Source organism: Ranitomeya variabilis, chromosome 3 (assembly GCF_051348905.1).
Source record: "Ranitomeya variabilis isolate aRanVar5 chromosome 3, aRanVar5.hap1, whole genome shotgun sequence".
Lineage (NCBI taxonomy): Eukaryota > Metazoa > Chordata > Amphibia > Anura > Dendrobatidae > Ranitomeya > Ranitomeya variabilis.
The window spans coordinates 410,767,833-410,793,353 of record NC_135234.1 but is presented as its reverse complement, the minus strand read 5'-3'; the positions used below and the strand labels follow the sequence as shown (position 1 = coordinate 410,793,353).

Sequence of the window (25,521 nt, the reverse complement as noted above, 5' to 3'; positions counted from 1 at the left end):
TAAGAAATCGCATTGAACTCGCATGACAATCGCATACTTTTCATCTTTTTTTTTCGGTCCAGATTACGGACCATTTTTTCTCTCGCAAGTGGAAATGAGCCCTAACAGTTGTTGTAGAGATGTGTCTGCTGCTGTGTGGCATTGACCTGGTCTCTAATCTGAGCTGCTGATAACCTGTGATATCTGAGGCTGGTGACTCGGATAAACTTATCCTCAGAAGCAGAGGTGACTCTTGGTCTTCCTTTCCTGGGGCGGTTCTCCTGTGAGCCAGTTTCTTTGTAGCCCTTGATGGTTTTTGCCACTGCACTTGTGGACACTTTCAAAGTTTTCCCAATTTTTCGGACTGACTGACCTTCATTTCTTAAAGTAATGATGGCCACTCGTTTTTCTTTACTTAGCTGCTTTTTTCTTGCCATAATACAAATTCTATACATATATACACACACACACACACACACACACACACACACACACACACACACACACACACACACACACACACACACACACACACACACACACACACCCGAAGCCTGTTTTCACCTTCCTGACTAGGTCAATTTTTACAACTCTGTCCACTGTCACTTTGAGGTCATAACTCTGGAACGCTTCTATGGTTCCCACTAATTCTGATTTTTTTCTTGACATATTGTACTTCATGATAGTGGTAACATTTATTTGATGTGACTTGTGATATAAACAGAAATTTGGTGAAAATGTTTAAAACTTTTATCCCCTTAAATTAGTCCTATCACAAAATAGTTAATAATTAACATTTCCCACATGTCTACTTTACAGCAGCACAATTTTTGAAACATAATTTTTTTTTCGTTAGGAAGTTAAGGGTTAAAAGTTGACTAGAGACTTCTCATTTTTACAACAAAATTTGTAAAACCATTTTTTAGCGACCACCTCGCATTTGAAGTGACTTTGAGGGGGCTATATGACAGAACGGTGTCAAATTTGGGTATTTTCTAATTACTGCACCCCCTCAAGGTACTCAAACCCACATTCAAGAAGTTTATTAACCCTTCAGGTGCTTCACAGGAATTTTAGGAATGTTTTTACTGACCTGTGATATAAGAGAATAGCATCCCCATACAGGTGACAATCCAGCAGCTGTCGGCTGTACACTATAGCTGACAACTTATTGCATTAGCCACGATCAGTTTTGGCACCGTCCATTTCTGTTTAACCCCTTAGATGCTGCTGTCAATAGTGACTACATCATAAAAATGGTTAACATAGTGTGGGGGGCTTCCTATTTATCCCGATTGGCACCCTGAGATCATAATTGTGTAGTCCTGATGTTTGCCATGGCAATTCATGACCAAGTAGCAGCCTTCGTAATAATAAGAGTTAGCACAACTGGAGAATGGTGCACAAGTTGGTTCCCAAACCGTACAATCTTGTGTAGAAGCTTGGCATACAAATAGTAGCTGATGTGGAGAAATTACAATTATTACAATTTAGGTAGGTTCGTCTTTATCTCTCTCCCTACCTCCTTTTCCTCTTGAACATGGTTACCATGAATGTAAACTGTTGACTTTGGATGCATATACTGTTCACTGCATCTTATACCATTGACTGATACTGTGGTTCATTTTGATCAGTGTTGAAGAATATACTCTTTTATTACTGGTTTCTATTATTTCGACCCATAAGTATTCTTGAATACACTATATACTTTGTTTTTTCTTATCTTTTATTTTGATTGTAGTACATTGAGGAAGGTCTTGATGACCGAAACGTTTGACCACTGCATGTATTTACTATTTTGGAGCAAAATAAATTTCTACACGTCAGCTACTATTTGTATGCCAAGTTTCTACACAAATAGCGTCCTTAGTCTGCCGGCTACAGTGACCTGTTCAGACTTCAGTGACATTTAGATGGTAAAAATACTTTTCCATTTCTGTTATGTCACTTTGCATTAATTCCTGAAAATCACCTGAAGGGTTAATCAACTACCTGACAGCAGTTTTCAATATGTGAAGGGGGCGGTGCTGCTTTTAAAATGGTATCATTTTTTGGGAGGGGGTTTCCAGTATATAGGACCCCCTTCAAACCTGGATAGGTCCCTAGAATTTTTTTTTTGTAAATTTCTTTGGAAAAAAATGCCGCTACATTTTTAAACCTCCTAAAATGCTAAGAAAATAAAATAACAGTTTACAAATGGTGCTGATGTAAAGCCGACAGACATGTGGGAAATGTTATTTATTAATGTTTTTCTATGGTATGATTACCTGGATTAAAGGGACAATCATTCAAAGTTTGAAAATTGCTTTTTTTTTTTTTTTGTCAAATTTCTGATATATCGACCTAAATTTACCATTATCATAAAGTATAATATGCCACGAAAAAATAGTCTCAAAATCACTGGAATATGTAGAAGCATTCCAGAGTTATTACCACATAGTGACAGTGGTCAGATTTAAAAAATTTGGCCCAGTAACTAAGGCTACTTTCACACTTGCGTCATTTGGCCTCCGTCGCAATGCGTCGTTTTGGAGAAAAAACGCATCCTGCGAAGTTGCCCGTATTGTATTACCGACGCATCGTGATGTATGGACACATAAGATGATGATTATTATTATTAATTTTTATATAGCGCTAACATATTCCGCAGCGCTTTACAGACATCATCGCTGTCCCCAATGGGGCTCACAATCTAAATTCCCTAACAGTATGTCTTTGGAATGTGGGAGGAAACCGGAATGCCCGGAGGAAACCCACGCAAACACGGAGAGAACATACAAACTCTTTGCAGGTGTTGTCCAAGGTGGGATTTGAAACCAGGATTCCAGCGCTGCAAGGCTGCTGTGCTAACCACTAAGCCACCGTGCTGCCCCTACGTCCATACGTCGTGCACTGGATGCGTCGGTATTTGGCGGACCGTCGTAGCGAAAAAACGTTCAAGGGAGCGTTTTTTTGTACGTTGGGTCCTGCATTTTGAACTGCGCAGGCGTGGCCAGTACTCCACCCTCTCCTCCCTGGGACTTCACAATGGGCAGCGGACGCGTTGAAACACTGAGCCTGCTGCCCACATTGTGCAAAAAATCACCACTGTCAGTCGGCTCGTTGTGCCGATGCTTTGTGACGGCCCCATACCGACGGAAGTGTGAAAGAAGCCTAAGGGGATAATTTGCCTGACCCATGGTTCTGCATAATGCGGTAACCGAGAGTTATCCAGAGCATGGGTGTAATTGGATGAGTGCAAGAGGTGGCCCCTTTAGCGGTGCAGCGCAGAGATTCACAAACTTAACAGTTCTCTAAAATTATAATTCTGTCATGCCATCTATAAAACTTGTCCACTGATGTGAGTATCTAGCTAAGGTTCACACAGCGCTCTTGGCAAACAATGTCTCTAACTGAGAATTTAGGTTTGGCTGTCTAATGGTCTGAAGGGCGGTTTAGCTGGGTGACCGCGGAGTGGATCTTGGGCTCGTCACCTGGAGCGCAGTTTTTTGCCAGACAGGCTAGCAGAAGGCCATTCACGTCACAGCCGATGCTTTGGGTGGAATCCAACCCTGTATCCAACCATAGTCTTCTCCCTGACGTGATTCTTTCTCTCTGACAGAGACCTATCCTTAGTAATCTGACCAGCTCCTAGCACACTGCACACACCCGTTCTTAACTACTGTGCTCCTGTCAGATCTGTCTCTTACTAACTGCACTCCATGATGGCTGCCTGCAACTCTGTCATCCTTCAGTTTTCTGTCTCTGGGGGCCGCTCAAACTGGTTATCTCCCTTTGTGCCAACTGACATACAGGTGGCAATCGTATGAATCTGCAAATCGCTGCCTTTAAGTGGCTAAAACACCAATAACCTCTTTTATTTTTACACAGGTAAACGGGTGCAGTGGGAATCTTCAACCACCCCCTCACATGCCGATACCTCATGTGGGGGACAGCAACTGTTTGGGCGCAGGGCTTGGGAAGGAGTTCCATTTGACTTTTTAAATGTAAAATTTGCTGGAATAATTAGTGGATGCCATGTCCCGTTTGGAGAGCCCCTGATGTGCCTAAACAGTGAAAAAACCCCACAAGTGACCCAATTTTGGAAACTAGACCCCTCAAGGAACTTATCTAGATGTGTACACTTTGAAACCCCAGGTGCTTCACAGAATTTTATAATGTTAAGCCGTGGAAATAAAAAAATCAAATTTTTCTCTCAAAAATCTTTCTTTAGCTCCAAATTTTGTATTTTCTCAAGGGTAACAGGAGAAAATGGACCCCAAAATTTGTTATGCAATTTCTCCTGAGTTCACAGCCCATATGTCGTTGAAAACTACTTTTGAGGCACAGTGCAAAGCTCAGAAGGGAAGAAGCAGCATATTACAGTGCAGATTTTGCTGCACTTGTTTGAGGGTGTCATGTTACACCAGAGGTGCCAACACAGCAGTGACCCCATTTTACAAACTAAACCTCTCAATTAATTCATCTATGGGTGCAGCGAATATATTGATGCCACAGGTGTCACAGACTTTATACCATTGGGCAGTGAAGATAAAAAAATTTACATTTTTACCACCAAGATTGTGTTCTTCCCATGTTGTACATTTTAATACTCGGAAATTGGTAAAAATGGCACCATAATTTGTCCCACAATTTCTACTGAACGTAGCAATACCCCATATGTGGCTGTGTACTACTTAGCCATATGGAAAGACTGGAGGAATGGAGCGCTATTTGCCTCCTGGAACGCTGATTTTTCTAGAATAGTTTGTGGATGCCATAAAGAGCCCCTACGTGCTAGAAGAGGAGAATCCTCCCTCAAGTGACCCCATTTTGGAAATTATACCCCTTGGGGAATTTAACTACAGATGTAGTGACGTTTTTGACTCCATGGGCGTTTTCCAGAAACAAGCAGCAGTGGATGTTGCTGAGTGAAAATTGCATACTCCCAACGTCCGTGTGACCAGTACACTGTATTGACCAGTACGTTATGCCCAGCTCATGCTTCTGGAGACACGCACCTTTAAGTTAGGCTGGCTCTCATCAATACAGAAATGCCAAACATGTGGGCACTAAATGTGGTTTAGACACACTGGGGCTCAGAAGGGAGTGGGGGGGGGGGGGGGGGGCGCATTTGGATTTGGGAGCGGAGAATTTGCTGAATTTCTTTTGTGGGGCGAGGAGCTATTTAGTTTTTCCAGAGCCTTTGTGCTATCAGTATCGACGGAGCCCCTATATTTCTGTTAACAGATGACGGACCTGAGTGAGGACTTGCTTTTTTGTGGATTGAGTTGAAACTTTTATTGGGAACATTTTACATAACATTTATGATCACATTTATCCTGCACTCTGCGCTGAGCACTTACTTTGGGGCTTCCATCTAAATCTCTTGAGTGACGTGATTCAGATGAAACCCCCGAGTGATCCATTCACTATAATGAGGCAGCATAGTTACTCTGGACTTCGTCTGGCCTCTGTTCAGCGGTGGCCTTCTTTTCAGTGCACAAAACTGTGGCTAATGGCCCTTTTATGCAATCCTTAAAAAAGACACTTCCGGATCACAGGTCAGACGGCGTCCACAGTGCCTCCATCTTCCTAATTGTAGGGAATCTTCCGCCAGAGGTTCCGTCTGAATCACGTATTTCAGAGATTTACACAGAAACCCCAATGCAAGCGCTCAGCGCAGAGCGCCGGGCCTTACTGCAATCTTTGGGAGGCAGAGTGAAAAAAATCAACAGCAGGTGAAGAATTGGAGATAGATATATAGATATATATATATATATATATATATATATATATATATATATATATATATATATATATATATATATATATATATATATATATATATATATTATTTTTATTTTTTTTTTACGCCATTTCTCGTGTTATAAGTGATTAGGCGACTTTATTCTTCGAGTCGGAGCGATTGCAGCAATACCAGATCTATATACGGTAGTTTTTTTTTATGTTTGGCTGCTGTGACACGCTAAAAGATGCTATTTATTGCAAAAAAAAATTTGCAGCACCATATTTTGAGAGCTATAATTTTTCCATATTTCGGCCAACAGTCATATTATGGCTTGTTTTTTTGCAGGACGTGTTGACGTTTTTATTGGTACCATTTTCAGGTACATTAAATTTTTTGGTCGCTTTCTATTCTGATTTTTGGGAGACATAATGAACAAAAACCATTTTATACTGTTTTGCGTGTGGTAAAATTGGTAAGGCAGCTTTTCTCATTGGGTCATTTCTTTATTCTGAGACCTATACCTTTCCACCCCCCCGCTGATGGAGCTGTATGGTCGCTTGTCTTTTTGTGATACAAGATGACGTATTCAGCGGTACAATTTTTATTTACATTCATCTTTTTGGTCGAGTTTTATTGCACTTTTTGTTTGGCAGTATGATGATAAAGCATTGTTTTGTCTTTTTTTTTTTTTTTTTTTTTACGGTGTTCATTGAAGGGGTTAACTAGTGGGGCCGTTTTAGAGCGGGTTCTTACGGATGCGGCGATACCAAATATGTGTACTTTAATTGCTTTATTTATATAAAAATATTTTTCTTTTTTTTTTCTCTGGGGATTTTTTTTTTTTTTTTAAATATTACTTTCTAATTTTTTTTTCTTTTTTACGTTGTCCCAGGATGGGACATTACTGTATTACATCAGATCGCTGATCTGATGTTCTTCAATGCATCTGCAGTGCAGGGCATTAGACAGGATCTGACAGGCAGGGGAGGAAGCTTCTCTGGTCCTGCTCTGAGCAGGCACTTGCACGCCACCTTCCCTGAAGGATCCTGCTGCCGGGGTTCTCCATGGAGATAATCAGGACAACTCGATCGCATTGCTTTGTGCTGATGGAAGCGCGTAGGGAGCCCACTCCCTGCGCGATGCTCCTCGATGTCACTAGCGACAGCGACATCAGAGGGGTTAAATAGCCACGATCGGTGCTAATACAGATTGTGGGCGTTAATGTGGGCTGTCATTTCTCACATAGAACTGACACCCGCACCCGATCGTGACTGCGTTGATCGGTGTGCTGTACTGCTCTTTGTGGGAACGCAGCTCCCACCGAGCAGTACATATACGGCCCATGTCATGAAGGAGTTATATTAAAAATCTCAACAGAATTTGGGGCCTAAAATAAAAGGCTCTTCAAAATGAATTTTAGGCCTCATTCAGACATCCATGTGTGATGGTCTGTGCGCCAGGTCTCCTGGCCTGCTCTTAAATGCCTTGCAGGTATATTAAACTGTTAAGTTTGTCAGAAGACTCGTGATCAGTATTCAGACCGTGACATGTGTGTAATAGGCCTTACGTGCATACAGCATCTCGGGTAGTGCACCATTTTACTTTGTTCAGTACTTCCTCCATAAGTTTTTTAAAATCGTGTATTTACTCAGTAATCCCATGAAGTACCGTATTTTTCGGACCGGACCATAAGACGCACCCCAAATTTAGGGTGAAAATTGCAGAAAAAAAGATTTTTTTATAAGATGGGGGTCCGTCTTATTGTCCGAATTTACAGTATCTTGCCTGAGGGCTGGCTGTGGCAGAGCATGGTGTCGGCAGAGGTGCGGTGATGCGGTGGGCGATATGGCGTGCACCTGAGCAGTGTCCCTTCCTGTTTAGGTGGGCGACGCCACGGCCTGGTGTTCATTGGGGGCTTGCAGCAGTGCTGTGGCGGCAGAGGTGCTGGGATAAGGCGCAGTGAGCAGTATGGCGTGAGAAGGGTCCCTTCCAAAGGTGAGGTGACGCAGTGGCCCTGTATCCAAGGTAAGCAGCAGAGCCGGGTGAATCATGGCTTTATCGGTGGCGGCGGCCATCTTCCTGAGGCCGTGCGTGCGCAGATGAAATGCTCAGCTTCCTGGGGCCTCAGGAAAATGGCAGCGGGAGGCTGCGCTTGCGCAGATGGAGATCGTGGCGGCCATTTTCCTGAAGCCGAGTTCTCAGATTTAGATCTCAGCTTCAGGAAAATGGCCGCCGCGATCTCCATCTGCGCACGTTCGACCTCCCGTGGCCAAGCAGAGCACTCCATCTGCGCATGCGCGGCCTCAGGAAGATGGCTGCCGCCACCGATAAAGCCATGATTCACCCGGCTCTTCTGCTTACCTTGGATACTGGGCCGCTGCGTCACCTCACCTGTGGAAGGGATCCCGCTCACCCCATACCGTTCACTGCGCCTCATCATCCCTGCACTTCTGCCGCCGCCACACCACTGCCAGTAAGCCTGCATTCCAACTATAAGACGCACCCCCCATTTTCCTCACATTTTTTGGGGAGGAAAAAGTGCGTCTTATAGTGCAAAAAATACTTTAACTTAAAGGGGGCCGGTCATCCCCCCCCCCAGGCGTTTGTAACTAAAGAAGCCACCTCGTGCAGCACTAATGCTGCATTCTGACAAGGTGGCTCTTTTAGTTCTGGGTGCTGTAACCGCAGAAATAATCTTTTTTGAAATTTGCCCCTCATACCTTGAAATAGTCCTGGGGGCAGGTCTTTCACACCTTAATGCAGACGCACCGCAGCCGTCACTCATGGCCTCTTGATGTCGGGCGCCGCCTCCTCAGCATTATTCAATTGTTCCGGCGCCTGCGCAGTCATCTTATGCCTTGGGCATGCGCAGTTGGCGCTGCCCGTCCACTGACATCACTTGATGTCTTGATTACTGCGCCTGTGCGGCCGTCAGAGGAATCATCAGATATCTTCAGATTCCTCTGACGCTGCACAGTATGAGGAAGGGGGAGGGAGATGAGGATGAGCCGAAGATAAATACTGCGCATGCCCAAGAATCCCAGCCCCGCAGTGTGAATAAATCAGAAGAGACTGTGGGGCGGGATCTCGGGCCGCACAGGCGCAGTAATCAAGACATCAAGTGATGTCAGTGGACGGGCAGCGCTAACTGCGCATGCCCAAGGCATTAGATGACTGCGCAGGCGCCGGAACAATTGAATAATGCTGAGGAGGCGGTGCCAAGAGGCCATGAGAGACGGCTGTGGTGCGTCTGGATTAAGGGGGGAAAGACCTGCCCCCAGGACTATTTCAAGGTATGAGGGACAAATTTCAAAAAAGATTATTTCTGCGGTTACAGCACCCAGAACTAAAAGAGCCACCCTGTCAGAATGCAGCATTAGTGCTGCACGAAGTGGCTCCTTTAGTTACAAACGCCTGACGGGTTCCCTTTAAAAGGGAATTTTACACCCTTCCAAGACTGAAGCGCCTTCAATGGATATTGTATGCTCCATATAACTTATCGTTTGTAATGTATGTTGCATAGTGATACTGTGCATTATTATACTTTAGATACTTTATTTGTTTTCTATTTGTTTTGTATAACAGTGTGGAATTTTTTATTTTTTTTTTAGGTTATGGCCAATCCTCTCATGCCCCCTATGAAAGTCAGCAAACCTATGGTGGTTATGGACAGACATCTGAATCGACAGGAGGGTATGGGTTTTCGTTCATTTAAGCAAATTTTACATTATATATTTGCTTTCAGAAAGGAAGTACCCTTAGCAAATTTTGAGAACTGTTTGATTAAAAGTGCATGGTCTCCGTAGGGTAATTTGTACCAGTCCTAAGGTTGTTTTCACAAGGTGCAAATTTGTTGCAGAAATTTCTGAATTTGCTTTGTATACCTGAGTAGGTCTTAAAAATATTCACATGCATCTGAAACATTGAGAAGTCTGGAATGGATGTTTAAGGGCTTGTTCAGACAAGTTTTATTTGTACATGAGCAGAATGTACCCACATGCCAGTATGCAGGGCATATAGCTGATTTTTCTACACAGACCAATGGGCTGTGTTTGGAAAAAGAAAAACACGGTATTCACTATTTTTGTCTGGTTTGCAGACCAGACTAGTGCATGTGAACAGGTGGCTCCTACACTCGCATACTGTGGAGACTAGCACAGTTTGCAGACTTGACTGTCAATGGTACGGTCCTGTGAACAGGCCGTTAGTCTTGCAGATTTCTACAGCAAAACTATCAAGTGTAAACGCATACTAGTATAGCAAGTCCAGCTATTTTGAATCTGCAACTCCCAGCATGCTGTTAAAGGGTTGGGTGCAGTGATGATGGGCCCGGGTACAAATCGCCTTTTTGCCACATGTTAGTGGCCCTGTGGGGGCTTTTATCTGTAGCGCCAAAGTCCGAGATTCAGGTGGATACACTTACTAGGATATTGACTTTAACCCCTTCATGACAGGCGCCGTACATGTACTGCGCATATTGTCTTTCCCTTTGCTGTGGGTTCCGGTGCTGAGCCCACATCTTTCCCGTCACATGTCCTCTGTTTTGAACAGCTGACGTGTATCTAACAGCTGGGGGTGGAATCGTGGCATTTAATGTGATCGCACCGTCACTAATCCCACCCATCGACACCCGTGTCACATGACCGCTGGTCGCCGTTGGGTTGGCTTGACAACCTGGGATCTGCAGGAGACTCCTGTGGTTATCATAGCAAGTAAGAATTTCTCCTGCACACAGGCAATCGGACAACTGCAGCTTCTAGTCGTCTACCATGAAGACTATTGAAGCATGCAAAAAGTAAAAAAAAAAAAAGTTTTAAAAATATTGAAAAGTTTAAAAAAAATAACGTTTAAAACACCCCCTATTTGCCCCATTCAAATTAAAACAATAAAAAAAAACACATTTGGTATCGCTACGTTCAGAATCGCCCAGTCTATCAAGCTATAAAAAGAATTAATCCGATCGTTAAACTGCGTAGCGAACAAAAATGTCAAAACAGAATTACGTTTTTTTGGTCGCCGCAACTTTGCATTAAAATGCAATAACCGGCAATCAAAAGATTGTATCCATACCAAAAGGGTATCATTAAAAACGTCAGCTTGGCGTGCAAGAAAATAAGCCCTCACCTAGCCCCAGATAATGTAAAATTGAGACACTATGGGTCTCGGAAAATGACACAATTTTTTTTTTTATTTTTTTTTAACTTTTGGAATAATTTTTTTCACAATTTAAATAAAAAAACAACCTATACATGTTTGGTATCTGCGAACTCCTAATGACCTGGAGAATTATAGTGGCAGGTCAGTTTTAGCATTTGGTGAACATTGTAAAAAAAAAAAAAATCCAAAAAAGTTGTGGAATTGCATTTTATTTTGCAATTTCACCGTACTTAAATTTTTTTTTCACCGTTTGAGTGCACGATATCGTAAAACCAATGGTGTCATTCAAAAGTACAACTGGTCCTGCAAAAAACAAGCTTTCACATGGCCATATTGACGGAAAAATTAAAGAAATGGAGCGAAAAACAAAGCAAAAACAAAAAAACTGCTGTGACGTGAAGGGGTTAAGGGAGCAAACTGAGTCTCTGACCTCATTTTTTGCAGTATCCACCTGAATTCTGTTTATTGGGGCTTTGGATGGAAACCCCGACAGTCACTGAGGTGTGGCAGAAAAGTAATGTGAACATAACCTAATGGAAAGCTGTTTCAGCTGGAGGCCTTTACAGACTTGTTGGTTGTCTAAATTGCTAAACCCATTCTTCCGTGTAGCAGAAATTCCAGTATAGTTTTCTCACCCACTTGAGTAGTTCTTGTAGTAATCATACCACCTTGTTTTCTTTTGAAAATGTTGATTTCCTAATACAGCAGCAGAGATTCTTCACAAGAAAACCAGTCTGGAAACAGCAGACCATCCTATCAGCAGCCCCAAGATTCCTTTGATCAGCAAGACTATGGGCAAAAGCCAAGGTCATCCTATGGGCAACAGCAGAACCAAGGATCCTATGAATCATCAGGATATGGCGGACAATCTCATTCTTACTCCTCCCGGAAAGAGGGTTTTAGCCAGTCCTCTCAGGGTGAAGTACTATTATTCATTTAATTAGCAGACCCTTAAATCTGGGAAAATTGCAACAGTCAGCGTAAAGTAGTTTTTCTCAATTTGTTTTTTCAAACCAAAACCCTTTGAAAGCTGCAGCCATGGTTAAAAGATGACTGTTTTGTCCAGGTTTCAGTTTTGAAACCGTTTCACCTCCTCCCTTTCCCTCCTAAAGCCAAGAGGGGTTCTGAAAGTGAATCTCAAGTGTAGCTTACGTCTGTATTCAGGATCTACTTGACGTGAAAACATTGAATTCTCAATTGTAGTTTCTAAACAAAGCTCCGACAGAGCTGATAGTTTGGTACAATTGTACCCTGAAGCAATCCTGTAGAAGCTTTACGGTGCCCAAGCTCCAGGAACAATTCAGTTCCTCAAAGGGGTTTTCCATGAGCAAAGTTAATTTTATTCAACATTTGAAATCAATAGATCTTGGATGTGTTTAAAAAAAACAAACAAAAAAACCAATTTCCTGTGCTGAGATATTATAAATGTGACCCGGTTATATACGGTGTAATTGCTGTGTCTGAATGTACAGGTACATGGTCTGATCATACCACATCTCCTGGCCAGGGGAGGAAGCAGATGAGTATACAGACAGGACAGCACGGGAACGCAGCTGATTCTTTGCGAGTTAAAATATTGCTTAAAAACAGGCAGGGAAATGTTTTTCCTCACAAAAAGAATAATTTGTGATCCGGTGCTGTAATGTTTGCTTCCTCCCCTGCCCAGGAGCTGTGGCATGATCAGACGATGTTCCTGTACAGTCACACAGCCATTACACAGCAGGGGCACATTTATAAGATTCTCAGCACTTGAACATTTTATTTACACATATCCAATTGTGGAACTTATTTTTATTCCAAGATTTATTGATTAAAATGCACTTAGTGGTGAAGGCCATTTTAAGGTATATGTTAATAGGTGGTAAGTTTTCTTGCTGGTGTATGTGTGACTGCTTTATTCTGGGAGTGAAAGAAATATTGTGGACATTACCCGCGCTGCTGAATAAAATTTAAATCCAGACAAGATGAGTGAAATATGGTTGTTTTATTCTACGCGTTTTGAAGTATTCTATTACTACTTCAACTCGTCTCTTGTACTTTTTTAAGCTTGTTTTTTTTAAAACTATTTATTTGTCCTCCTAGGGGACTTGAACCTGCGATTGGCTGATTACTTGTACTATATACTATACCACAGTATTGCTGCATATGATTAAAATCAGTCTCCTTTGAAGTCCACGGGCTGGGTTTCAGTGGAACTCCATGATGACTGGCACGGAGGTCTTCAACAGATCCTCTGCTATCAAAGCAACTCATCGGCACCCCTCGGTCACAGGAGCACCAATGGGTGCATATAATGTGTCTCCATGTAGAGACACTGTTAATACTGCGATCGAGTTTGGCAGCTGCATTTTGTAGGTGAACAGTCGTTGGGTCTCCGCTCCACTTGTGGCTGTTGAGACAGGGCCTGGCTGTGTCACAGCCATTATCTCCTGGGTCTGTGGTTAGCTCACCCCGTGAACCCAGCTACATTCACCTGCTACCAACCTGCGCCGTACTGTGCGGTGGATGTCGACAAGGTGTTAATATGTTCATCCGACATGTTAAATACCTGGGCAACTTCAGGGGTGGTTTCTAAAATGACAAACTGAGCCACACTTTCCCATTGTCTCCGTCAATCAGTCTTAGGTTGCTCCTGTGGTCTGTTCCTGTAGTGGATGCTTTTTGTTATTCACCTTTCTGTTGATGTCTCTGATTTGGCTGGACACTGGAGTGGTAATCAAGTGGTGATTATAAATGCTTTTAAGGTGATGAACAGTGTCTGCCCAGTTTGTGTCCCCCTAGAGCAGAGGTGTCAAACTGCATTCCTCGAGGGCCGCCAACAGGTCATGTTTTCAGGATTTCCTTAGCATTCCACAAGGTGCTGGAATCATTCTGTGCAGGTGATTAAATTATCACCTGTGCAATACAAGGAAATCCTGAAAACATGACCTGTTGTCCTCGAGGAATGCAGTTTGACACCTCTGCCCTAGAGCCTCTGCAGTAAAAAAAGAAAAGAAAATGCTTTGCTTGCCCTTCCCGGGTCCAGTTCAGAATCTTCACCACTGCTCCTGGTATCTGTCAGCAGCACTTAATGTCATATCATGGATGTAAAGGAAAATAGAAATTGCTTGTCTATTTTTCACAACTTCAAATAATGATTAAAAAACATTTTAAAATGTGTTCCCCTATGAGGGCAGGGCTATAAACTACGATTATCCTTGGCTCCCCCCCTTTCTCACTTTTAAACATTATGTCCCTATGAGGTTGGTAAATTCAGCCTCACGGCTGCATAGTGGAGCTGACTTGGTCTTATAGGACTCGGCACCTCCTGCTCCCTCCCTACACATAGCGATTTCATGAACACATTAGTACTTCCTAATTTCTATGCACAATGCTCAGTTTTGTGTACACAGCGATCTGAAAGGCAAGCATGATGATAAATCATGTCAGCCTTCTCTGTGAGGAGTCTGCTGTGTCTTACAGCCAGCTTCCCACCCCTGCAAGCTGTTTACTCTGCATTGATATTTTAAAATGTCAGTGCAGAGTAAAGTGTGGACCGCCTGGATGTATATAGTAAATGTGAGAATTAGAAATAGTTACTTAATAAATTGGGATAAGATGGTTATTTTTTTTTTGTTATCTGTTTAATTTAACATTTTGTTTCTGTGTACAGAAGATGACCATCGTGATTACGGCAAGTATGGTGGTGGTGATCGAGGATCTGGTGGCTCTCAGAGTTTCGGTGGTGGCAGAGGTCGCGGTAGCTATGATTCAGACAGACCTTCCGGGATGAGGTTAGTCTAAATCTTATTTAGCCCTTTTGAATAAACTCATACTAGTTTAATACAATCTGCATATTATATTGATATTGTGCCTGAAATGTAAATCTTTATGGAATTTAATGTCCTGCTCAACTTTAATATTTTTCATCTATTCTACTGGGCTGTGTGCATTCATTTTATTGCTTTTAAAGACTAAGGATCCATTTACATCAGTATTTCCCAAACACCAGTCCTCATGGGCCCCAACAGATCTTGTTTTCAGTTATGCTTTGGGTATTGCACAGGTGATAAAAAAATTGGTATCAAGGCTTCAGAAAATGCCACAGATCTTCTCACCTGTGTAATACTAAGAAAATCCTGAAAACATGTTTTGTGGGCAGCGAGGACTGGAATTTGGGAAACACTGGTTTACATGGACCGACGTGCGGTCGTTTAAAGGCCTGTTTTCACGATCAGACCAAGGTAAACTATGCACCCTGCGTGATCTCAAATAGACGGCTTAGTGCGCATAAACGTCCGTGGTTCTTTGCAGTGCAAGTCCTATTTACATAGGGTCATGCACTGCCTAGAACACTTTCAAAAGAAAAATGATTGTAGTGCAGCACTGTGCTGTATAATTGTTCTTCTAAATAGCGCTCTTAATTTTTTGCTGGTAAAGTACAGGATCGCCTAAAGTGCTGTGGCCTGTACTAAACTAGGCAGTGTCCTGCTTGTTGCTCTTCACTACTGCTTTCAGTGCATGAGCGACCGCAGTAGTATACTATGATGCTTGCTACCACGATGAAGAATGAGCAGGACACTACCCAGTATGTGCAGTCCGTACTGTGTGTTAACAGTAAAAAGCTTCCAAAAGTGTTTTAACAAAATAATCACTTTGCAAAGTCCTGCTTTTTGTTTTGAAAGTGGAGGTATGCTTTAATTGGAGCTGTTTTTATATATGTAATCTTGTATGGCATATATAACATGTAGTGATGCGCGAGTATACTCGTTGCTCCGGGTTTTTCCGAGCACGCTCGGGTGACCTCCCGAGTATTTATGACTGCTCAGAGATTTAGTTTTCATTGCGGCAGCTGAATGGATTTACAGCTACTAGCCAGGCTGAGTACATGTGGGGGTTGCCTGGTTGCTGGGGAATCCCCAGATGTAATCAAGCAGGCTAGTAGCTGTAAATCATTCAGCTGCCGTGATGAAAACTAAATCTCTGAGCAGTCATAAATACTTGGAGGTCACCCGAGCATCGAGTGTACTCGCGCATCACTCGTAACATGACAAAGTTGACATTCATTGAATTCCCTCTGTTGGCCTAAACAAAGCTTCTGCGATTTGTGTCAATTACATAAATCTGCAAGATTTTGCTTTAATGTCAGTGGATTGTGTGCAATGCTTCTGTAAGCACTTACCAAGTTTACCCCCACAATATTAGTTAAGTGCCTGTTTCAGCCCAAGGTCTCTTTTTACGTGGGTATATTACAGCTGCCATGTCCACTGTATCTAACAGCATCATGGATCCTTTTGATGATGTTCGTTTGGGTGTTCAGAATTGAGGTTGGGGCCTTAACCCCTTAGTGACGGAGCCACATTTTTTAAATCCGACCAGTGTCACTTTATATAGTAATAACTCTGGAACGCCTCAACAAATCCCAGTGATTTTGAGACTGTTTTTTCGGGACACATTATACTTTTTGATAATGGTAAATTTAGGTTGATATGTTTTGTGTTTATAAAAAAAATATCAGAAATTTGAGAAACATGTTAAAAAAAAGCAATTTTCAAACTTTTAATGATTATACCTTTAATCCAGATGGTCATATCACAGCAAAATATTAATAAATAACATTTCTCCTTCGCCACATTGGGGGACACAGAACCATGGGTGTTATGCTGCTGTATCCAGATGGTCATATCACAGCAAAATATTAATAAATAACATTTCTCCTTCGCCACATTGGGGGACACAGAACCATGGGTGTTATGCTGCTGTATCCAGATGGTCATATCACAGCAAAATATTAATAAATAACATTTCCCTCATGTCTTTTTTACATCAGCACCATTTGTAAAATGTTATTTTATTTTGTTAGCATTTTAGGAGGTTTAAAAATGTAGCAGTAATTAAGTAATTATTCATTTTTTCAAGGAAATTTACAAAAACATTTTTTTTAGGACTTATCCATATTTGAAGTGCCTTTAGGGGTCCCATATATTGGGATAGCCCCACAAGTTATACAATTTTAAAAACCGCACCCCCTGACACATTGAAAACGGCTGTCAGGTAGTTTATTAACCCTTCAGGTGCTTTTCACGAATTAATGCGAATTGGCATGACAGAAATGAAAATGTGTATTTTTACCACCTAAATGCCTCTAACTTCTGAACAAATTGCTATAGCCGTCAGACTCTAAGGCCACTATTTGGTCGTGAATTGCCATCGCAAACATCAGGACCACAAAATCATGATCTGAGGGCACCAGTTGGGACAAAGAGGGAGCCCCCACACTCTGTTAACCATTTATAATGATGTAGTCACTATTGACAGCAGCATCTAAGGGGTTAAACAGATATGGACGGTGCAAACACTGATCGTGGCTGATGCAGCAAGTTGTCAGCTATAGTGTACAGCCGGCAGCTGCTGGATTGTCACCTGTATTGGGAGGCTATTCTCTTATATCTCAGGTCAGTTAAGACGTATTGGCAGTCATTAAGGGGTTAATGGCCTTTGTAGGGGGTTTGTCTACAGTGGATAACATTTTCAAAGTACAGATCTAAGGGTTAAGTTTTTCCTTTTGGAGAGTGACTTGCCAGGTCTGACTACCCAGTATGAGAAGACTTAAACACCTTGTATGCTCCTCTGGGAAATTAAATATGCAGATTGCCTCTTCAGAGAAGAAGAGGATATGAACTCTAGCGCCACCTATTGGAAGCAGCGATCCTACAAGTCACAATCGACTCTTTTAACTAGCCTTGCAATATGATTTATGATAAAAGCCAAATCAGAATCTCAAGTACTAAGAAATTCTTAAAGGGAACCTGTCACCTGAATTTGGCGGGACCGGTTTTCGGTCATATGGGTGGGGTTTTCGGGTGTTTGATTCACTCTTTCCTTACCCGCTGGCTGCATGCTGGCCGCAATATTGGATTGAAGTTCATTCTCTGTCCTCCGTAATACACGCCTGCGCAAGGCAATCTTGCCTTGCGCCCCCGCAGTATGCTTTGACCAACTGCGGGCAAAGCCGAAAAGCATTAGTACGCATGCGCCGGCGCACAGTGTCCCAGAAGTATTTCGCTGTGTTCCGGGACATAGTGCGCCGGCACATGCGCACTAATGTTTTTCGGCTTTGCCCGCAGTTGGGCAAAGCATACTGCGTAAGGCAAGATTGCCTTGCGCAGGCGTGTACTAGGGAGGACAGAGAATGAACTTCAATCCAATATTGCAGCCAGCGGGTAAGGAAAGGGTGAATCAAACACCCGAATACCCCGCCCATATGACCGAAAATCGGTCCCGCCAAATTCAGGTGACGGGTTCCCTTTTAAAGATTATAATAGTGGACCAGGCCATATCTTCACCAATGTTCTTTATCTAATTATGTTTCTCAAATTAATTGGCAAAAACATGTTCTCTGTATTGGACAATAATTTGGATTATTGGAAGATAATCAAATATTATTGGAAACTAATAATCAAATATTTTTGTAAGATAATTTGTTTTACTGTTAATGATGGATTTGTATGAAGGTTTACCTTTTTTTTTTATACATCTCCTGACATATCAGATGCTGTCACTGTTGTGTAGATCTGTACCATTTTCTAACAGTCTGTTGTACTCCTCCGTGCTATTCCCCATTTAGTTTGTGAATTGTGTTTTTTATTTTGTAGTCTCTGTTCCATGGCAGTGTGCTTTCTGTTTTCTGCAATGAAACCTGAGTAATGTACATCCAGTCCCATGACAAAATTAAATGGCAAATGAAAGGGCGTAGAGGTCACTGGAAATGAAAGAACAGACTAAGGCTAGTTTCACACTAGCGTTTTGAGGAGCTGCGGACTTCCTCTGTGAAGCCCCTCCCTCGGCCACACCTCCACCGCTAGCTCCGCCTACTTCTGCATGTGGCCAGCATACCTATCTTTAACATTAGGTACGCAGGTCATGCCGCTGTATGCGGATGCTTCCGCATACGTCGTTTTGAGGAGTGCCTGCCCCCAAGTAAAGGTACCTTCACACTAAGCGACGCTGCAGCGATATCAACAACGATGCCGATCGCTGCAGCGTCGCTGTGTGGTCGCTGGAGAGCTGTCACACAGACAGCGACCAACGATGCCGAAGTCCCCTGGTAACCAGGGTAAACATCGGGTTACGAAGCGCAGGGCCGCGCTTAGTAACCCGATGTTTACCCTGGTTACCAGCGTAAATGTAAAAAAAAAACAAACACTACATACTTACATTCCGGTGTCTGTCCCCCGGCGTTCTGCTTCTCTGCACTGTGAGCGCCGGCCAGCCGGAAAGCGAGCACAGCGGTGACGTCACCGCTGTGCTTTCCGGCTGGCGCAGACACAGTGGAGAGAAGCAGAACGCCGGGGGACAGACACCGGAATGTGAGTATGTACTGTTTGTTTTTTTTTTTACTTTTACGCTGGTAACCAGGGTAAACATCGGGTTACTAAGCGCGGCCCTGCACTTCGTAACCCGATGTTTACCCTGGTTACCCGGGGCCTTCGGCATCGTTGGTCGCTGGAGAGCTGACTGTGTGACAGCTCCCCAGTGACCACACAACCACTTACCAACGATCACGGCCAGGTCGTATCGCTGGTCGTGATCGTTGGTAAATCGTTTAGTGTGACAGTCCCTAAGTCTATGTAGCATTAGAAGGAAACTCAATAGGCTTCCATTGTAAAAGATTTTTGGCTCACACGTGGTGTGAATCGGATAGTCTGAAGAGCCGTGACATCACTGAGAAGAGGAGCTGGACGGCTCTGGATCCCAGAGAAAGCAGTGGTGGGGGTGAGTATATTATCACGCTGACACGAAATACCATACAAATATACACACAATTAATGGGGGGAGGGGAAGGGCTTCTTTAATATTAAATCTATTACGCATACCCGCTAACAGCTGGAGTGTTCCTACATCTTTGTGTGTGTACGTTGTTGTGAGATTTGCTTGGACACACATCATAGAACTAAATCGGTTTTAAGTTTCAATGCGGAGTATAATCACTGTGGATCCCTTAGGCCATGTGCACACGTTCAGGATTTTTAGCGTTTTTTTCGCTATAAAAACGTGAAAAAAACGCTAACATATGCCTCCTATTATTTACAGTGTATTCCGCATTTTTAGTGCAAATGTTGCGATTTTTTCCGCGAAAAAATCGCATCGCGGAAAAAAAAGCAACATGTTCATTAAAAATGCGGAATTGCGGGGATTCCGCACACCTAGGAGTCCATTGATCTGCTTACTTCCCGCACGGGGCTGTGCACACCATGCGGGAAGTAAGCAGATTATGTGCGGTTGGTACCCAGGGTGGAGGAGAGGAGACTCTCCTCCACGCACTGGGCACCATATAATTGGTCAAAAATAAAAGAATTAAAATAAAAAATAGTCCTATACTCACCCTCGATGTCTTCCCGCCTCACCGCTGCATGCTGCCGCTTCGGTTCCTATAGCTGCTGTGCGGTGAAGGACCTGTGATGACGTCATTGTCTTGTGATTGGTCGTGAGCGGTCATGTGACCGCTCACGTGACCGCTCACATGACCGCGACGTCATGGAAGGTCCTGCGCGCACAGCAGCTATAGGAAGAGGAACGGACGCCGCTGAGGAGATGTCTGGGTGAGTATAACCATTTTTTTTATTATTTTTAAACATTCTATCTTTTACTATAGATGCTGCATAAGCTGCATCTATAGTAAAAAGTTGGTCACACTTGTCAAACAGTATGTTTGACAAGTGTGACCAACCTGTCAGTCAGTTTTCCAAGCGATGCTACAGATCGCTTGGAAAACTTTAGCATTCTGCAAGCTAATTACGCTTGCAGAATGCTAAAAAAAACGCAAAAAAAAATGCGGATTTCTTGCAGAAAATTTCCGGTTTTCTTCAGGAAATTTCTGCAAGAAATCCGGACGTGTGCACATACCCTGAGGCCATGTGCACACGTTCAGGATTTTTAGCGTTTTTTTCGCGTTTTTTCGCTATAAAAACGTGATAAAAACGCGAAAAAAACGCTAACATATGCCTCCTATTATTTACAAGGTATTCCGCATTTTTTGTGCAAATGTTGCGATTTTTTCCGCGAAAAAATCGCATAGCGGAAAAAAAAGCAACATGTTCATTAAAAATGCGGAATTGCAGGGATTCCGCACACCTAGGGGTCCATTGATCTGCTTACTTCCCGCACGGGGCTGTGCACACCATGCGGGAAGTAAGCAGATTATGTGCGGTTGGTACCCAGGGTGGAGGAGAGGAGACTCTCCTCCACGCACTGGGCACCATATAACTGGTCAAAAAATAAGAAATAAAATAAAAAATAGTCCTATACTCACCCTCGATGTCCCGCGCAGTGTTCCCGCCTCACCGCTGCACGCTGCCGTTCGGTTCCTGTAGCTGATGTGCGGCGAAGGACCTTGCCGATGACGTCACTGTCCTGTGATTGGTCGTGAGCGGTCATGTGACCGCTCACGTGACCGTGACGTCACGGAAGGCCCTGTGCGCACAGACCAGCTATAGGAAGACGAACGGACGCCGCTGATGAGATGTCTGGGTGAGTATAAGCATTTTTTTATTTTTTTTATTATTTTTAAACATTCTATCTTTTACTATAGATGCTGCATAAGCTGCATCTATAGTAAAAAGTTGGTCACACTTGTCAAACAGTATGTTTGACAAGTGTGACCAACTTGTCAGTCAGTTTTCCAAGCGATGCTACAGATCGCTTGGAAAACTTTAGCATTCTGCAAGCTAATTACGCTTGCAGAATGCTAAAAAAACGCGAAAAAAACGGAAAAAAAACGCAAAAAAAAAAAATGCGGATTTCTTGCAGAAAATTTCCGGTTTTCTTCAGGAAATTTCTGCAAGAAATCCGCAACGTGTGCACATGGCCTCAATGTCAAGAAATCCTTTGAGATAATTGGGAGAAGGATTGGTTTGTTTGCTGCTTGTCCTCCTACTGAAGATGTCTGGCAGTGGTGTATGCCCCTCATCCTTTGTTATTGCAATATCATTTGCAACATTAGGCTAAATGAGTATAAAGAGGGCAGAGTTGCACAGGAAGAATAACATAGTTAAAACTTTTCATAGCAACAGGATCAAGGTACTTCTAGCACATGACCATCTATAATCCAAAGAACCCGATACTCAAAGAATAGATGCAACTGAAGAAAAGTTTATTGTAGTACAGCCGTGCAATCCACTGATTACTGTGATGTTTCAGTCATGCAAGAGACCTTCATCAGACACTAGAATCTATTTATGAGAAAATAAAGTACTATTTGAGGCAAGTAATACTACAGAATTTACCTAAAGACCATCGCATTATATAATACTTAATAATTTAAAAAGTAAGAGAATATAATTCATAATGCACAGTTCAAATATTTCATATCCATTTTCCACTCCTGTTAGTATCATTTTGAATTAAAAGTACGTAAAGTTGGAATTGAAAATGCAAAAAAAAGCCTCTGGCAATATTTTATTGCCCACCGCCTTACTGATTAGGGTATGTGCACACATTTGAATATTTGGTGCAGATTTTTTATGCATTTTTACTTGTGCTTTTCCCCATTCATTTGAAAATGGTTAAAAGTAGACATGCTGCAGGTTTTAAAAATTGCTTTGATGGTTCAAATTTGCATGGAAAAAGTCAGTGTGTACATGAAAATTCAGAATTCTCATTTACTTTGCTGGAACTGTAAAATGATATATTTTTTTTTTTTTGAAGGGGTTAGGGAGGACTTGTCCATGGGGGAAAAAAACGCAGCGTGTGGACAAGCCCTAAGTAATTTCCTGACTAAAAAAAAAAAAATGTTCTCAAGGCAATTAATGAGTTATGTGCACGTGCATGGGAGTATTTAATTATATAGTAGGAAGCTTGAAAGAAAAAAAGGCAAAATGCTTAAAATTCTTGTTTTGAGAAGTCTGAGCCACACAGAGTTAATCATAGTCATGAAAACTTGCACAACTTATTAAAGGGATCCAAAAAGGGTAGCATTAATCAGAGATCCAGCTCCATTATTGCAGACATACTTTTTCCTCTGAAAGGCCATTTTCACAGGTTCAGTATTTGGTCAGTATTTTACCTCAATATGTGTAACCAAAACCAGGAGTGGGTGAAAAATACTGAAGTGTTGACATGTTTCTATTATACTTTCCCTCTCATTGTTCCCCTTTTGCTTTTGGCTTACAGATGCTGATGTAAAATATTGACCAAATACTGAACATGTAAAAATTCTTTAAAAGCCAGTTGAGGATGAGGTGCCAGGGATAAATACCGTATATACTCGAGTATAAGCCGACCCGAGTATAAGCCGACGCCCCCTAATTTTGCCACAAAAAACTGGGAAAACTTAATGACTCGAGTATAAGCCTAGGGTGGGAAATGCAGCAGCTACCGGTAAGTGTCAAAAGTAAAAATAGATACCAATAAAAGTAAAATTAAGACATCAGTAGGTTAAGTGTTTTTGAATATCCATAGTGAATCAGGAGCCCCATATAATGCTCCATAAAGTTTGATGGCCCCATATTAAAATACGCCCCATATAATCCTGCATAAAGGTTAATAATGGCCCCATAAGATGCTCCATAGACACATTTGCCCAATATAATGCTGCACAAATGTTGATTATGGCCCCATAAGATGCTCCGTAAAGATATTTGCCCTATATAGTGCTGCACAAACCTTGATTATGGCCCCATAAGATGCTCCATACAGACACTTGCCCCATATAGTGCTGCACAAACGTTAATTATGGCCCCATAAGATGTTCCATAAAGATATTTGCCCCATATAATCCTGCACAAACGTTGATTATGGCCCCATAAGATGCTACATACAGACACTTGCCCCATTTGCTGTTGCTGCGATTTAAAAAAAAAAATAAAAAATTACATACCTCTCCGTCGCTCAGGCCCCCGGCACTTTCAGTACTCACCTGACTTCGTTCCGGTGCCGCTCCATCTTCATTCAGCGTCTTCTGCACTGATGTTCAGGCAGAGGGCGTGCACTCTCTTACCTGAGCGTCACTGCAGAAGACGCTGAAGACGGAGCAGCGCCTGGAACGGGGAGCAGGTGAATATCGCGCAGTGCTCCCCTCCCCATTATACTCGCCTGCTCGTGGCGCGGTGTAGTACCTACTTCCCCGGCGCCGCAGCTTCTTCCTGTACTGAGCGGTCACCGTTACCGCTCATTACAGTAATAAATATGCGGCTCCACCCCTATGGGAGGTGGAGCAGCATACTCATTACTGTAATGAGTGGTACCATGTGACCGCTCAGTACAGGAAGAAGCTGGGGAGCCAGGGACCTGCAGGGACCGCGCCAGGAGCATGTGAGTATAATTAGACAGCTCCTCCTCCCCTGCCGACCCCTGGGTATGACTCGAGTATAAGCCGAGAGGGGGACTTTCAGCCCCCCAAAAATGGGCTGAAAATCTCTGCTTATACTCAAGTAAGTAGTCTTAGGTATGTCATGTCTGGCTTCTTGCTGCATCACTCTCCTAGACTGAAAGGTCTGTCACCATGTGTGTTGTAGCAAAGCCAGATTTGGACTGGGTTAAATTCTGACACTGCAGGTAGTTATTAGATGCACCTGACCAGCTTTGACTAAGAACTAGGGCACGTGTTCACTTGAGAGCTCTGTCTGTTGGGGATGTTGAGCATAGTGGAGTGTGTTGAACAACTGGTGAGCGACCAGCCAAAATGTGAGCTGGGGGTGAGAGTCTCTCTGTATGGAGATTGCATGTGGCAGCTAGGGAAGCTGAGCAGTCTGTGTGTTGGAGCTGCAGAGTAACCCTGTTCAGTGTGAAGTATGCATGGAGTTGAACTGGAACTTCTATCAGTGCTGGAAGCGGCTAGAGCTCAAACAGAAGGTGAAAAAGTTTTCCCTGGGAGAAAGAACTACAATCTATTCGGGTGAGCCTACACTGACACACATGTGCAGTTGAATGAACTATTTATTTTCTGTTATTCTTTTGTGCCCAGAAGAGGCCTTTTTTGGTTATGAATACCTTTTGAGTTTTATGAAAGCAATAAAACTGCACATGTTTGGACAAAACCGCATTGCCTGTGTGAACACTACCTTCTGCTGATCGTGAATTTCTACAGTGTGTACGGAGAGACAAGTTTGTCTTAGGAAGCAGGCAAGGAGAAGCCAGCTGGGACATATGTCGGTGACCTGTCATCCAAGATGTATAACCCCCGGCTGGCGCTTTCAGTATGTTTTCCTGAATCGGCAGCCTTTCAGAGTAGAACATACATGTATACAATAATTAAGTTGGTGTCTGATTCATTTTGACTGTGTTTTACACAGCATGAATCAGCTGACAGGTTCCCTTTAATCCAAGTTTTCACTTCCTTACTATTTCCCATAGCTCTGCTTCCTTTGAGTGAATAATATTAGTAACAAGTGCTACATTAAAGGTAAGAATGTGGTTAGGTCCTCAGTATAAGGGAAGCTGCTTCTATTCATAAGCAATAATGCTCATGGAAATATTGAAAATGATGAGGATTTGAACTATAGGGCATTTTAAAAAATGTGACTAGGTTTTCCCTATATAGTGCTTTACTTACACTTGACTGGCCTGACTTTCCAGAGTTTGGAAGGTAATAATGATTTTAACTTTTCAACCCTTAAAGATATTCTCCAGTGTATGTGATTTTAATAGGAGTATTGAGGAAAAAAAGAAAATTGATT

At 42.7% G+C, this 25,521-nt stretch overlaps 1 protein-coding gene across 1 annotated transcript in view; it reads left to right on the top strand.

Moving 5' to 3' along the window:
- The window catches only part of TAF15 (TATA-box binding protein associated factor 15), an 87,806-nt gene that overhangs the window by 54,451 nt on the left and 7,834 nt on the right, over positions 1-25,521 (top strand). Inside the window, exons 5-7 of the mRNA XM_077296270.1 lie at positions 9,322-9,403; positions 11,573-11,784; positions 14,520-14,640. Of these exons, the coding sequence (XP_077152385.1) occupies positions 9,322-9,403; positions 11,573-11,784; positions 14,520-14,640 (415 nt within the window). The remainder of the gene's footprint in view (positions 1-9,321; positions 9,404-11,572; positions 11,785-14,519; positions 14,641-25,521) is intronic.